This window comes from Balaenoptera acutorostrata, chromosome 13 (genome assembly GCF_949987535.1).
Source record: "Balaenoptera acutorostrata chromosome 13, mBalAcu1.1, whole genome shotgun sequence".
Taxonomy (NCBI): Eukaryota; Metazoa; Chordata; class Mammalia; order Artiodactyla; family Balaenopteridae; genus Balaenoptera; species Balaenoptera acutorostrata.
Genome location: NC_080076.1, coordinates 17,696,061 through 17,712,791, shown reverse-complemented (window position 1 = coordinate 17,712,791; position 16,731 = coordinate 17,696,061). Strand labels below are relative to the sequence as shown.

Here is a 16,731-nt window from a genome sequence, read left to right as displayed (position 1 = left end):
TTCTTTGATTTTCATCCCAAATGGATGTCTCCTACATTATATATAAAAGCATCTATCACATAACAGAGCTTAATAAAATTCTGAAAACAACTTAAGAAAAAACAGTCTCTAGGAGGTTATCTGTGCCAACTTTGTGTGATCCCTTTTGCTATCAGTTGGTGAACTCAGAGGAACAAGAGTTTTCAAGTCTCAGTCACATAATTGGTAGATCTGAAAGGGAATCCCCCTTTCCCAACATCTAGAAGTCTTCATTATAACTGAAGAAAAATAATGTTTGAGTCACTTGCCCTTTTGGCACAGTCATTTATGTTAAAAGGTACATAATGGAAAATAAACTAGAGCTGGCTACAGAGGAAAGAAATAGATCTAACTCAGAGCAAGAAATGCCATTCGCATGGCAGGATGAACATGCGCAAAACACAGTGGAAAGGAATTAAACTGGCAGTGGCCACAGACATACACATGAAGAAGTGAGAAGACGTACATTATATAGCTGACTCCTTTTGAGGAAGATAAAGTTGGAATATTCTTAGTATATATCAAGGAGGAGAAGGAAGAGACTCTAAGGAAAGAAAGAGACAGAAGAGTTACGAAACAGGCTGAATTAAAAGTCTAGTTATACATATAATGCATTTAAGCTACCCGGCACCACAGGACGTGTGTATACATGCCATGGATAGTTCATCTTAAGAAAAATACTACAAAGCTAGAGGTGACATCAGATAATTTTCTTGTTCTCAAATGAGAAAACTGAGGCCTGAGCATGAGGCCAGGGTGACACAGCATGCTGGCGTTAGGATGAGGACAAGTATTCAGATCTCATTAGTTTGGGCATTTTCATTACAAGATACTCCTGTATAAGTAATACAGGGAGAAAAAGAACCAGGATTCAGACATATTGATGAGGGTTTGGTTCCGTATGCTTTTAATACCAGCAAAATTGTATTTCTGCAGTGACAGGACTCAATCCGTCAATTTGTGGGTACCTAGGGCCCTCCAACCAGCAAAATGACCTTGGGAGGTCAGGAGAATGTTGAGGCCACGTCAGAGCTGTGCTTCAATGTTACACTGAGCTCACACTAGGTCACCTAATGGTGAAGTTCAACAGATTTACCAAAGGCAAGAAGAAAGCCCCAGAAAACAATGCTTAGGTGTGGGAGAATAATATTCCCAAAACAAATAACAGAGTTAAATAATTTATGCCAAGCTCGGCAGAAATTTTTGCAAAACATTAAATAGCAGGGTCCTTAATAAGCCCTGAAGAAATACGGGAGGAGAAGCAGCAGGAGAAAACACAAAACCAAATCCAAACATATGTAAAAGAAGGAAACAAATAAGGATAAGTTCACCCACACAGAGCTCATCTTCGACTTGGCACTCTTTGTATAGAACAGTCATGTCTGCGCTCTCCTACTGAGTGGACTGTAAGCTTCCTGAGGGCAGGGTCACAGGTGTAGTTACCATAGTTATGTGCCTTTATTAAAGGTCTGCTTCATGAAAGTCCAAGCAATGAAATCAGAAAAAAACTACCCCCAAAAATGTTCCTGCTATTTCCTCTCTACCAATTCAGGTGGCACTGGCCATGTGCAAGACTCACTTTTGATCATGTTGACATCATTGGCCCCATCTCCAATGGCGAGCGTGATGGCTTTCTTGTACCTCTTCACCAGGTCCACCACCATGGCCTTCTGCTTGGGGGTGACCCGGCAGCAGATGACTGCACTGCACTCGCAGGCCAGGTCGACAAAGTTCTGCTGCTGCTGCTCTTTTTTAGCTTCCAGCCTCCTCTTACTTTGTGTCCGCATTCGTCTTTCTTCTTCTGTCCTGGGGAACTTCAGTTTCAAAATCTTACTTCTCTTGGTCTTTTTCTCGAGAAGAATTTCATTCTGTGAAAATCAGAAAGGGAAAGGATTCTAACCATTTGGGGTTTAATAACAAGAGTACCATTCCCAGGCTTCCCTGGTGGCGCAGTGGTTAAGAATCTGCCTGCCAATGCAGGGGACATGGGCTCGAGCCCTGGTCCGGGAAGATCCCACATGCCGTGGAGCAACTAAGCCTGTGCGCCACAACTACTGAGCCTGCGCTCTAGAGCTCGTGAGCCACAACTACTGAGCCTGCAGGCCACAACTACTGAAGACTGCACACCTAGAGCCTGTGCTCTGCGACAAGAGAAGCCACTGCAGTAAGAAGCCTGCACAGCGCAACAAAGAGTAGCCCCTGCTTGCCGCAGCTAGAGAAAGCCCACACGCAGCAACAAAGACCCAACGCAGCCCAAAATAAATAAATAAGTAAATTTATTTAAAAAAAAAAAGTACCATTCCCAAGACTTTAATCATCTGAAGGATAATTCTTGGGTTATATCATTGATATTCTGATTATAAAATATTTACTATAAAAATATAGAAAAATTTAAAATATACAAAGAAGAAAAATTTAAAATTTAAATTATCAACTAGTTAGTTGATAAACTAGTAATAAGCACTGCCACCAGTTTGTATCATATTATTATAGGTATCAGATAATATTAACTCTCAGACTTGGGAAATTGCACTTTATTTATAGGCTAAGAGATTTTTAGGTTGGTAATTAATATGACAAACCATCTAAAATTGGTCCAGAATGACCTGCTTTAGTTTGAGCCAAAGGGAGAGACACTAATGATACATACCAACCAAGATCCAGTGATTATTAAGGCACGGTTTCCACCAGGTGGAAAAAAAGGTTCGTGTACTTGGGGTACAAATCTTGCATAGACTCCACTTCTGTTCCTCTGGTTTTCCATCCTTGTATGAAGAAGAGCACTGGGGGAAAAATTTAAGTGTTTAAAGTACAAAACCATGAACAGGCCCTTGACTGTGAGATAATTTTGACGTATAATCTTTTAAAAATTGTGGAAAAAACACATAACAAAATTTATCATCTTAACTATTTCTGAGTATACTGTTCAGTAGTATTAAGTATATTCATATCGCCAATCTCCAGAACTTTTTCATCTTTTAAAATGAAACTCTATACCTATTAAATAACAACTCCCCATTTCTCCCCTCCCCCCAGCTCCTGGTAATCACCACTCTGCTTTCTATGAATTTGATGACTCTAGGTAACTCATATAATGGAATCGTATGTGTCTTTTTGTGATTGGCTTATTTCACTTAATACTGTCTTATTTCAGTGTTCTCAAGGTTTATTCATGTTGTAGCATATGTCAGAATTTTATTCCTTTTAAAGGGTGAATAATATTCCATTGTATGGATATACCACATTCTGTTTATCCATTCATCTGTCAGTGGACACTTGGGTTGCTTCCACTTCTTGGCTATTATGAATAATGCTGCTGTGGACATGGGTGGACAAATATCTATTCAAGTCCCTGCTTTTAATTCTTTTGGATATATATCCAGAAGTGGGATTGCTGGATCATATGGTAATTCTATTTTTAATTTTTTTGAGGTAGCACCATACTGTTTTCCATAGTGGCTGCACCATTTTATATTCCCACCAACAGTGCCCAGGGTTCACATTTTTCCACATACTTGCCCAGACTTGTTATTTTCTGTGTTTTTTAAATAGTAGCCATCCGTGTGAGGTGAAATTGTGGTTTTAATTTGTATTTCTCTAATGCTAAGTGATGTTGAGCATTATCTCATGTGTTTATTGACCATTTGTATGTCCTCTTTGGAGAAATGCCTATTCAAGTCCCTTGCTTAATTAAGTGGCATATAATCTTCCTAAGGCTTGACTCCTCCACCATGGAGGCACCATGTTCATGGTACTTCATTGTTTGCCAAAGGTAGCTAAAGGAAGACACAGCTGAAAATGTGTTCGCAAGCAACAGAAGGAGGGCAATCGTGATCTGAATGATAATACACAGGGGTGAACCCTAGTGTATTACAAACAGTGACCACTGTTGGGCAGAAAACAACTTATTTCCACATAAAGTTATGTCTGCTTTTGAGATATTCTCAGTGCTTTATATCAACAAATTATTGAGAAGACCACATATAACTCACTCATGTGATAGAAAAATGAGTCGTGGAATTTTGGAGTAAAAGGGACTGTAAATATCCAATCTCTTCATGTTACAAATAAGGAAATCAAGCCCGAGAGAGAGAACGTGATTTGCCTGCAACGAGTTGACGGGAAAACTGCAATGAGGACTCAGGACTCCGAACTCTCAGCCAGCGTTTTCCTCATTACACACATAGAGGCTTTATTCTTCACCTTTAAGAACAGGTTTCTCAACCTTGGCACTATTGACGTCTTGGGCCAATTAATTCCTCGTTGCATGTGGGTGTCTATTGTATCGTAGGATGTTTAGCAGCATCCCTGGCCTCTACCCACTGGAAGCCGGGAGCACCCCCCTCCTTCCCCACTGTGACGGTCAAAAATGTCTCCAGACATTGCCAAATGTTCCCCGGAAGGCAAAGTCCCCACCTCCCCTACCCCAATTGAAAACCACTGCACTAGAAGATTAGGTATTTATTATTCACTTTCCACATTAATTCTCATTTTCACTCATTAATTTTCATTTCATTCTCATTCTCATTTTCTCAAGTTGAAAATAAGGAGTGATCAAGACAAATCACTAAAGGCTGGAAGAGAAAAAAATATGTATATAATTCATACTAAATAGTGGTGTCTCAAGCCCACTTCCTTTTTCAGCAGACAAGCACTGAGGGCTTCCAAGGAATACAGAAAAACGGCCCCTGAAAGGGCAAACAAGGCCCCAGGTTTTCCTACAACATAAGGTCGAACCATGGTAAATTGGAGCTGCCTGTTGTTTCCTTGCTTCATTTAAACTTGAGGAAACTGTCCCAACTGACACATTCTAGCTCCCATTTCTCTGTATCTGCTGTGTCTACTGGGTCTAGTCTTGCTTTTATAAAAATGAGACGTGACATATTCTCATACTGCAGGCCCTTTACTCACCTGATATCTTCCCCATAGCAGATAGTGGTATCTTCAGTAAGAAGTTCACAGGCAAATCCTATATTTTCAGCAGTTTCTACAACAGAAAAAAATTAAGTCAAATGTCATTCCTACTGATGAATTTAATAATGGACTTTAGTAATGATATTTTTTCAATTAATGAAATAACCAGACTCAATCAAATATGTTGTTTTTCTGTAGCAATGTCTAGAAATCACATAAAGAAAAAAATCCCTTTCTCTGTAATAAAGTAAATGTAATAAGTCTGGTTGAGGTGTTTTCAATCATAAAATGTGCTATATATATCAAATACATAAACCGGTTATTTAATAAATCAATGTTGATTGAAATACTGAACACATTTAGTTCATGTGGTTTAAATCATTCTGTTATGTGGGAGAAGGATAACCATTTCCATAAGCCCTCACATGGGGCTCCTACTGGAGATTTTTTCCCCTCTTCCACCACCATTATTTGTTAAAGGTCAGGACTTAATCCCTTAGCTTATCAAAGTGTGTAACCCATCAACAATGTCAATCAGAGTAAGAGAAATGATCTAGTTTCCCATGGGAGGCTTCTGAAGTAAAGAATCAATACAAACAACTTGTTGAGTAAATTTAAAACTGAAAATCTTCCCTTGGGTATAAAATTTTCATTATAATTTTCAAGCAGTAAAAGGGGCAAGAAAACAAAAGTTGTTGTTCAATATTTTGTACTGTTCTACTCTATGCCCAACAGGTGGCAAAGTGCTGGGGAGGACAGAAGGGACCAGAGTGTAGCAGCCCAGTATAGCAGCCCACGTCTGGTGGGAGAGATAAGACTAAACACAATCAGGAAGACACGACAAAGAGCTCAGTTTCAAGGAGTAAACTCTGCTACTGAGGGAGCTTCGGGAAGGATGCGGTCAGGATGGGCTGGAATAACAGAGAAGAATTTCTTAGGGAAAGAGTTTCTGTCCCAAAGAAACAGACAGTGTTTGTACAGGATGGAAAGTTTGAGGTCACCTTGAGCAAGGGAAACAGGAGGTATGAATATTTCTGAATTAACAGATACGCTTCCCTGCAAACTAAATTACCCTTTTTGTCTCCAGTAAGCACCCAGATCTTAATGTCAGCTTTTGCAAGTTTTGAAATGGTTTCTGGGACTCCATCTTGTAGCTTGTCTTCAATAGCTGTTGCTCCCAACAGCTGAAATGTACATTAAAAGAAAGGAATTAGCAAATAAGCCAAAAAATGTTCTGTAATTGCAGTTTGCCAAACTGTAAAAAGAAGGACTAAATACACCCCAGTTGGTGCTCCATTGGGGCCAGTGGCCAGCATTAACTGGGAAGGTTGTCGTGTGTCATACTCATCAAAAACCAAACAGCCAAAAACTTTTTTCTTAAAGTAATTCACCAAGACAAAAATACAAATCAAAGACAATAAAAATATACTTTCATTGTGTGTATACTACTTTACACGGACACAAGCCAATTCCTCTTGCTAAAAGTCAATACTAACTATTCACTGAACATTTCCTTTTAATATAAACTCTAAAGGCAGGAAGTATTAAACTTTAAGAAGTCTCTTTAACAAATGGTATATTTTCTCATTTCAAGATTTTGCAAAATATAAATCATCTCAGTAATTCTCACAATGTAATAAGTATATGCCGGCTTGTTACTGTATAAAAATCATAATGAATTTTAATAAGTGATATAAAAATAATAGAATCTCAGTGTTTTCTGTCATTTGGTTTCTCCTAATGGCAACTCCTATTTTGCTTGCTGAACAAAAGAAATTCAAGTGACCTAGTTCCACTGTACCAATTTCAAATACTGAAGTTGGACTTATCTTTCAAGCATGAGATCAAAACTAATAAAACTTAATAAAATTTCCAATTCTGTTTGGAATATCAAGGAAAAAGTTACAAAGGTTAAAACTCACAATTAAGTCTTTTTCAATCTCCTCATATACTTTATCTAGAGCTTCATCCCGGTTGGTTGAGGCTATACTTGCAGCCATAAACTTTTTATTCCATTCTTCATATTCTTTTTCTTCAATTTCCTTATAGCAAAGGCACAGGGTTCTAAGAGTCTCACTTGCAAAGATCTGTTTAATTTAAAAGACAATCCATTCACCCAAAGAATAGTTAATTTTATGTAATTCAAGATCAAGTTTGAAATCTTACTTTGAAATAATACAATAAGAGAATTTTAAAAGACTGTGAAAGATGGATTCTGTACACATACATTCCATAGAGGAGATTAAACAAATACTTTGTTTTTCTAAGTATTCTCAATATCTTAGGAATATATTCGTAGTTCCCAAATTAGTTCAAGGGAAAAGCATACCTTTCTTCTAAATCAAGTCATGAGAATTAAAAAAACCCTTTTTCTCTTAACTAAGAAAATAACAGACCAAGGAAGCTGCCTTGGGGTATAACGATTTTGTAAACCAGACCTGACACCTTTATAATTTGTTTCTACAAACTGTTACAAGTCCAATCAACTATGAACTCTCAACCAAGCATTATTCCCTCAAACCAATTCTGAAATATATGAGCCACTGTTAAAGCTGAGATAAAACATTTTAATGAAAGAGTCTGGAAAATTTAATCATGGTGAACAGATTTAAGCCATTTTAAATAGCTTAAATATGAACCAGTAAAAATGTTCCATTACTTCACAATCACATCTTGTCTAGCCCAAAATGGCAGAACTGGTTCACCCAACTGAGGGTCTGTTGTCAAAGACTCTTTGCAAGGTTCTGCATGTGTTTGATTAGACTGCCCTTGTTCATCTCCTCATGAGAAATTATCCAGTGTAACTGCTTCAGTAACATGTACAACCTTAAAATGTGACCCCACTTACTAAACATCATATTCATCAGGCTTCTTTCTGAAGGACCTTTGGCCCCCAAACTCAGACCCGTCAAGTGAAGGGAAGAAAAAAAAACCCTTTATTAAGCACCTACTAAGTGCTAGGGGCTGTGCAAGATGCTTTTCATCCACGAGGCTTTGCACCAACCCTCCATGGTAGGAATTATCCCCTTCCTCTTCCACACGGGCAATTAATGATTCATCTGAGACATCAACTGTTTCCCCCCAGAGGGCACAAAACAAGTAAAGAGGCAGAACTGGGACACCAGATCTGACAAATATGCTCCATACTTCATTGCCATCATTATATATAAGCAAAACAATATAAGGGTTGGTAGGCAATTCTAACAGAAATTTCCAGAAGCATTCTGAATAATTGCAATATCACTGGACCAAGTACATAGTCCCCTAAAATAGCAAGTTTGAAGTAATGAAGACCAAACTGATTCTCTAACAAAGATATCAGAACTTGATTATCCAGGGCACTGCTTTGTCACGCCCTGTCACACATGAATGCTTTCTTTCCTTCACTGTACACTAGGACGTTGGAATTCTTGGGGACTACGGCACAGCATGGTTATGTAGCTTGCTTGAGTTCACCAGAAGAAAGACCAGTCTTTCTCCTGGATCAGTCCTGTAGACACTGCTGACCTGGATGCTGGGAAGAGGTAGCAAGGTCATTTCCTAGGAAGTCAGCGTCAGGGACAGAACGTATTCCTACTTTGGTGCTCTTTCCACTCAACTACACCAAGACAATAGAAAGGTCAACGGTTAACACAGAGCTCTCATTCCAGCTTAAGGGATAGTACCAGAAAATAAGTTTGGAATCTGTGGCATAAAGAGTGGAAGTGAGACTTACATCCAGGGCATCCTGTGTCTCTTGTTTCATAGGATTCATTCGATGTAACCGTTCATAAATTACAGTGTCAGCACCTTTACAATAAAGCCTGATATTGCCTTCTGGGGTTCTTACTAGTAGCAAGGGAAGGAAAAGCAAATAGTAAAGTTAATGTTTGATGTCTTAAAAGTACATTCATAAAGTTAATTTGAAGTGTTACAGTGCTAAACATTCATAATTAGTTTAAAATCAGCAATGTACTGAGAAAAATGTTGCTCTCAACAACGTTGGTAAGCCACTATCTACACAGAATGTAATAGTGAAATAAAAATGAAAAGATTCCTTCAGTCAGCTCAGTTTTCCATAGCCTTGCTTATTCTTTCAGCAAATATTCAGTGACTTCCTACTGTGCTAGCTTCTTCCACAGAGCCTTTTTTGTCCATGCCAGCCAGTGGGAATCTTTCTTACCTATAAACCCACAACACTTACTGCCTTTAATACTGGGACCAAAACACGCTCCTTGTGACCATTTTCTTGGCTTTTTTGATCTCTGCAGTAATTTAATTGTATTATGTGTCTCAGCAGTAACTAGATTTTAAGTTCCCTAAGGTAGATGCCAGGCAGGATAATCAGCCCAGATCAGTGCTGGGTACACAGAAAGCACTCAGTAAAATGAGCCTAATCAGAGTTCAGGAGGCAGTTAAACCTATATATCTTTTTGGTGAAAAAGTCAATCTCATGGTGAAAAAGCTTATAGATATCACTTAACCCAGTGATCCAAGCTGATGTGACCAGCAATCACATGCCTTCTGATGTGATATGCTGGGAAAGACACGGCACCGATCTACGTACCCTTCCTGCCAACAGTGCGTCATCTGAATCTAATCATGAGGGAACATCAGACAAACCCAAACTGAGGGACTCTCGACAAAATAACAGGCCTGGGCTTTTCAAAAATGTCAGCGTATGAAAGATCAAAAACAGGTTGTGGAACTCTTCTAGAATAAAGGAGACCAGAGTAACGATCACCGAATGCAATGTGGAATATTAGGTGGGGTCCTGAATCAGAAAGAGAATTCCTGGTAAAATTCAAAAATGTTCTGTACAGATAATAATACTGTAATGTTAAATTTTCTGAGTCTGATCAGTGTACTGTATATAAAAATAAGTGAAGATTCCCGATCTTAGGAAATACCTACTTAAGTATTTGGGGGAAAGGGGCATGAGATCTGCAATTGACTCTCAAATGGTTGAGAAAACAAGAACTTGTAAATGATAATGACAAAGAATTTGTGACCAGTGCTAACAATGGTGGATATGGAAGAAAATACAAGAGTTCTTTCAAGTGTTCTTGCAATTTTTCTGTAAGTTTGAAATTATTTCAAAATATGAACTTAAAACATTTCAATATTATGAAGTGATCATTGTCTCCACTTGGCTGCCTGGGCTGGAGGTATGATTTTGATTCATAAGCACAGCCTCGCTTTTCTCAGAACTCCTCTCCTGCTACACTCTCCCTTCCCTGATGTCCCTCAAGCCTCCAGCAGAAGTGCTCAGAGTGACTCACGATATAAAAGCTCATGTTGTGGGTCTACCACCCACAGTGCTGCCACCCAGATTCCACAGCTGGCAGCCCACATCTTTGAAGATACACCAACATCTGCAAGATTCAGATCTACTGCATTTGTCCCTTTGAGTGATGGACATGGTGTAGAATGAAGAAAGAAAACACTAGTTTGGACAAGCCTGCGGAAATCCTGCGGGAGCCAAGGGGTTCATTCACTGCCTGTTTTACCCTGGTGTCGCTAAATAAAATGTGTGAAAGGCAGCATCTCAATGAGCCATTTACAGACATACCCTGAGGGAGACCTACCAATTATAGACATTCGCTTCCGGTCACTGTTGAAGTCTAAAATGGCGAGAACATTGTAGGTCCTCTCAGTGCCCAACTCACTGATGGTGATCGTGTTCTGGGTCCTGGTGAGGAAGGCAAAACCGAAGTTCCTGGCAGCGCTTACCAGAGCACCTTCGTCAGGAGAGGCCGCCTGGTAGTTGAGCTGACCTAGCAAGCGAGGTAGGAGAGAAAACCAGAAAAGCTGAGCTCACCACCAAGGGTTCACCAGTGCAGTTCACGTGCTGGGTAAGGATGTATGGTTACCCCTCGGTACCCGCAGGGGACTGATTCCAGGAGCACCCGCAGGCAAATTCTATGGATGCTCTAGTCCCTTATAAAATGGCAGACTACAGCAGATACAGCTGGTGTTCCGCATCTGTGGGCACAGAGGACCAACTGTATTGCAAAGCCCAAAACAGCCTCAAGAAAACAAGTCATTGATTTTTAAGGAGTATGCCAACATTAATTTTCAAGTTTTTAAAAGGTAAACTTTTATTTCTAATCATAAACAGTGATATAAACTAGAAGTAAAAAAAAAAAAAAATCTGGCAAAGAATAGGGGGAAAAAAATCTCATAATCCCACCATCCAGAGGAAAAACAACACTATTGACATTCTGTTACCATTTCTTCCAGTCCTTTTGGAAATGCCTATTTCCATCATGCTAAATATACATTTACATCCTGATTATTTTAACATTGTATTTTGAGCATGTTATCATAGCTTTAAAAAAGTCTTTCTACGTATTATTTTAAGGAATGTAACCTGTGAATGTAACATGTGACCATTTTCCTATTACAGATACTTAGTTCCTTCCTCCAATTTTTTTACTCTAAAAAATAACATTGTGGACTTCCCTGGTGGTGCAGTGGTTGGGAATCTGCCTGCCAGTGCAGGAGACATGGGTTCGATCTCTGGTCTGGGAAGATCCCACATGCCACGGAGCAACTAAGCCCGCGTGCCACAACTACTGAGTCTGCGTGCCACAACTGCTGAGTCTGCGTGCCACAACTGCTGAGTCTGCGTGCCACAACTGCTGAAGCCCACACACCTAGAGCCCGTGCTCCGCAACAAGAGAAGCCACCGCAATGAGAAGCCCGCGCACCACTGCGAGGAGTGGCCCCCGCTCACCACAACTAGAGAAAGCCCGCGTGCAGCAACTAAGACCCAACACAGCCATAAATAAATAAATAAACAAACAAAAAAATGGCCTTCTCTCAAACCACTAAAAAAAAAGTTTAAAATAAATAAATAATAAAAAAACATTGTAATAAGCATTTCGTATGTGTATAAAGGTTTTTCTGACTCTATTTTCTAAGGATAGCTTCCTAGTCGTGAAAATACTGGGGTAAAGAATATTGATAATTTTTAAACCTGTTGCCATATATTTTACTCACTTCTTTTCTAAAAGGGTGTACCAGGTTATCTTCCCTCTAGAAGAGTGTGCTTTCTTCACCTTAGCTATATTCTCATAATTTAAAAAAGTCTCAAAATGTATCAATCTGTTCAATATCTTGATATTTGAAAGTTATATAATGGGAAACTGCCTTTATTTCACAACTAAACTGCAACAATAGGAGTAAATCTCACAATGTTGAGTGGAGAAGCCAGACACCAAGTACATACCACATAATTCCATTTACACGAACCGCAAAACAGACAAAGCTAACCCACACTATTCCAAGTCAGGACAGTAGTCACCCCTGGAGGGGCAGTGACTGAAAGGGAACACAAAAGGGATGTCTAGGGGATGGATAATGTTCTGTTTGTAAAAATCTGGGTACTCACGACAAGGCAGTATTCAACCTGTGAAAACGAGCTATATGCTTGTCTCTGTACACATGTTGTACCTCAGTAAAAAATTAAAAAAAAAAAAAAAAGCTCCGCCTATCCAAGAGTTTCTATTTTTCTACTCTTAGTTCTTCCATCTCAAAGTAGAATGAAAAGTATTTCTATAGTCAGATGAATTTCCACAGGAAAAGGCATTTCGTTTTCCACCATGATATGATCAGGATGTACCCATAGATGGATGGGCAGCTCTTTACCCCATCCGTCTATGGGGAGGGGGCGGATGCCCCAGGGTGCGCAGCTGTAGGTAGAACTAAACGCCCCGTCCCTACCCTACTCCCTTCACATACATGCTCAGGTGGTTCACTCTAAGTCAATATTAATCACTCCCAAATAGTAATTAAAGATGACAGTTAGGTTGGTCTCTCTCCGTCTGTTCACCCAGAAAATCATACACCAGAAGTTATGAATGTACTTGCTAAATCTAGCCATTCTACAAACACACACAGATGCCAGAGGGTAAAATATTTAACCAGACCTAAACAAGCAGCAGTGAGAACAGTCCCCTCCCTTCAGCAAGTTTCGCTGGCAGGGATATATTGCATCATACTGAAGGCAAACTTATTTCCAACAGAAAAAAAAGGAACAAAATGATAAAAGGTGGTAAAGTTCCCATGAGTAAGACAATCATATCTGGAGAGAACACTGATATTTTTATCACTAAAAGAAAATCCTTCCATTTTGTTCTAGTAATGGAATCACAGAATTGCAGACTAAGAGACAGGAGGAACTTTAGAGACCTGGTCCAAACTCCAACTTTATGTTTGCAGGAGGAAACCTGGACTAAAAATTAACCTCCTGAAACCTCTTCTGAAGAAAACTCTTTATTTACCACATGCTCAGACACAACCAAAGAGACTTTCTTTTCTTTTACAGACTAATTTGTGGATCACGGAACTGATGCAAATAAAAAAGATGCTGAAACAACAAACTCCATCTCTCATTATCCTGATTCCATAGCTTCATCTGGCTGATAATCTTCTAGTCACCAGTCTTGAAACAAGTTACGTCTCAGATTGACTATCCACCCCCCCCATTTGTTACTTTCTCATCCTTCCCAAAGACTCCACGCTAACCCAGGTCCTCAGTTTCCTCACCCATCTCGTGTGTCCCGGCTCCAAACTCCTAAAACTCAGCTCTCTGATCATAATCTCATGGTGCATCCCAACTTAAAGGGCTTCAGGTAAAGAAAATGCCTCCAAGCCTTTCGAACTCTTCTCTCCCATGGACTCTGCAGGAGGCAGGAGGCTGCGATGGCCCCAAGGTGTGTCTCCCCACCCCGTGTACACATACAATTTCTCCCAGTGACTCAAGCAAACTCTAACCGAGGTACTGCTGGGAAGGGATTTTATTGATATAATTCAGGTCCAGATCGGGGTTGACCTTAAGATAAGGAGATTATCTGGGTGTTCCCAACCTAACTGGGTCAGTCCTCAAAAGGGACGGGGCTCTTCCTGGGGAGAGAGATTTGAAACATGAAAGGGGTTTGATGGAAGGGAGATTCTCCACTGCTGGCTTTGAAGACAGGGGGAACCATGTGGCAAGGAAGGAGGGAGGCCCTGGGAGCAGAAAGCAGCCCCAGCTGACAGCCAGCAAGGAAATGGAGACCTCAGTCCTACAACCACAGAGAACTGAATCCTGCTCTCAGCTTGCAAGAGGATGCTGATCTCCAGTTGACAACGTGGCCTGACCTTGATTCTAGGGAGATTCTTAGCAGAGAACCCAGTCACGCCGTGTGCCCAGACTTCTGACCTAAAGAACTGTGAGCTAATGAATGGGTGATTTAAGCCACTGACTTGTGGTGATCCACTACAGAGCAACAGAAAAACCAGTGCAGCTTCTCCACACTCAGCCTCCATGTGCCCTGCATGTACTCAACACTTGGGCCACACAAACCATCTGCTGAGCATACATGACAAGATTCTCACCTCTCACTGTTGATGTTATGCATAATAAAAGATAAGCCAATCTCTACTATTCTTGTAAAAGAGGGAAAATGAGAATGCAAGAGCAGAGGCATACCAGCATGCTGGAGTGGAAGGACAGAAAAGGACATTCATTTGTATGCTGGGCTGATTAAAGTGGAGAATGCATATGACAAAAGGGCACCTTTTGCTCTCCCCAGAATGCACATGTGTATCTATATAATGTATCATTGTGTCCGTAGGTGACAAAATACCTAGCTTTCATTAATACTGGACAAATTTGCTGTAACAAAGCTAGCACAAGCTGCATTTAAGAATGCTGCAGACTTGGAAACAACCTAAATGTCCATCGACAGATGAATAGAAGATATGGTATATATACACAATGGAATATTACTCAGCCATAAAAAAGAATGAAATAATGCCATTTGCAGCAACATGGATGGACCTAGAGATTGTCATACTGAGTGAAGTCAGAAAGAGAATGACAAATATCATGTGATAGCACTTATCTGTGGAATCTAAAATACGACACAAATGAACTTATCTATGAAACAGAAACAGACTCACAGAGAGAACAGACTTGTGGTTGCCAAGGGAGAGGGAGGGTGGGGGAGGAATGCAGTGGGAGTTTGGGATTAGCAGATGCAAACTATTGTATAGAATGGATAAACAACAAGGTCCTACTGTATAGCATAAGAAACTGTATTTAATATACTGTGATAAACCATAATGGAAAATAATACGAAAAAGAATGTACATACATGTATAACTGAATCACTTTGCTGTACAGCAGAAATTAACAACACTGTAAATCAACTATACTTCAATTTTTTAAAAAAAAGGTTAATTTAAAAAAAAAGAATTCTTCAGAGGAATCTACAAGTCAACTTGCTTGTTCCCATGCAAATACACATGAATTATGCTCCTTCAAATGAAAAAGGCACCTTCAGGAGGCCTAGGCTTTTGGCTGCTATTATTTCAAACCCCAAACATATCTGAATGTAAAAAATAAGTTCTCTCTGAAATTATTTTGTAGTAAAGACTCTCCAAGTTTAAAGTCTACTTATCATCCAGATAAGGTTTGACTCTTCATAAATATTAAGTAATCAGATAGTGAGAAGATCTTGATTCTTCTGTTATAATGCAAGGGTCAATCGTTTTTTTTTACTGATAAGATTTCAATTCCAAAGTGATAAACACATCTGAAGCTAGAACTGTGAAGGAGATGTATATTTCCGGAGGCCAGGAGCCTGTTTCATGGGTTGCTGGCTCGTATACCATCTAGTGGAAGGGGCCCACAGATAGTCATCGTTTGGGTGGAGATTCGACAAGCTTGTCATGCACACAACTCTTTTTTTATTTTTCCTTTGGACAGTAATATTTATATTATAGGAAATATGTATACACCTTGTTATATTTGTACTTTGAATTAATTTAGTGATAATTTGCAATATGCTACGTGGATTCAGACTGCAGTCATTTGAAACTTGATGTGATATACCATCATAATTCATATGACCCTGTGATTCTAAAGTTTAAATCTCACCAGGTTGAGATGGGAATTTTCAGAAGTCATTTACTTTGAGGGTATTTGGGTTCTCTGAAATATGTGACAGGATCCCTGGGAGAAGGACTTTAAGACAGTTGCACTGCTATCCATTCACTTCTTTTCCCCAGAGGGGGAAAGAAAAAGGACTCAGGCGACCTGGTCTAACTGTTTTTCAGCTGGCCCTCTGGGTAAACAGACCAATCATATTTTCTAGGAAGAAGAAACCTTAAATCAGAAATGCCTTTTGCAGGATATCTCTGGCAAAGAACTACCTATGGGAAATAGAACCCAGGATCTAGAAGGCAAGGTTCCCTGGAGTATGCCATGTAAGCCATGCACTTCTCTGGGGTATAAAATATCATAATTGGAACCTAATTGAAACACCTCTAGTTCATACAACTCTTTATGTGCATTTGAGTCCCAAGCACGAGTTCCCCGTAAACTAAAAAAAACTGGTCCCCAGTGTCCGAGATGCGAGAGCCACACTCACCGTCGAGCCTGTCCACCATGACCGTGTGGCACACCGCCAGCAGGAAGAAGAACTGTTGCACTTCCGGCTCCTTCCCCAACTGGATTTGCTCGATGAGAGAATGGTCATAAAATACAAGCTTCCCATCGGAATACATATTCCAGCTAAAATCCACTGGCTGAAAGAAGCAGAGGAGGAAAAGTCAGTGTGATTTAAAACAAACAACTTGGGCTTCACAAATGATAGGAACTTTTCTCTGAAGCCGTGTCTTCATGCAAGTATCACCTTAGGATTTTAACACGTTCTGAAGTGTCAAGAGGCTCACATCTGTCTTAACACAGCTTGTTGTGAGTTGAATTGTGTCCACCCAAAAAGATATGTTGCCCTAACCCCTGGTACCTGGGAATAGGACCTTCTT

At 39.9% G+C, this 16,731-nt stretch overlaps 1 protein-coding gene and 1 long non-coding RNA gene across 4 annotated transcripts in view; one reads left to right on the top strand and one right to left on the bottom strand.

The window, feature by feature from the left end:
- LOC103005135 (uncharacterized) overlaps positions 1 to 11,796 on the top strand; it is a 63,717-nt gene extending 51,921 nt beyond the window's left edge. For both annotated transcript variants that reach the window (XR_009004985.1, XR_451924.2), the window contains one exon: positions 11,321 to 11,796. This is a non-coding gene — a long non-coding RNA (uncharacterized LOC103005135). The remainder of the gene's footprint in view (positions 1 to 11,320) is intronic.
- The window catches only part of ATP8B1 (ATPase phospholipid transporting 8B1), a 110,911-nt gene that overhangs the window by 10,005 nt on the left and 84,175 nt on the right, over positions 1 to 16,731 (bottom strand). For both annotated transcript variants that reach the window (XM_057526154.1, XM_007191969.3), the window contains exons 15-22: positions 16,335 to 16,491; positions 10,500 to 10,688; positions 8,648 to 8,760; positions 6,855 to 7,019; positions 6,005 to 6,116; positions 4,930 to 5,005; positions 2,669 to 2,801; positions 1,598 to 1,886 (exon numbers count right to left, since the gene is read on the bottom strand). In XM_057526154.1, the coding sequence (XP_057382137.1) occupies positions 1,598 to 1,886; positions 2,669 to 2,801; positions 4,930 to 5,005; positions 6,005 to 6,116; positions 6,855 to 7,019; positions 8,648 to 8,760; positions 10,500 to 10,688; positions 16,335 to 16,491 (1,234 nt within the window). The remainder of the gene's footprint in view (positions 1 to 1,597; positions 1,887 to 2,668; positions 2,802 to 4,929; positions 5,006 to 6,004; positions 6,117 to 6,854; positions 7,020 to 8,647; positions 8,761 to 10,499; positions 10,689 to 16,334; positions 16,492 to 16,731) is intronic.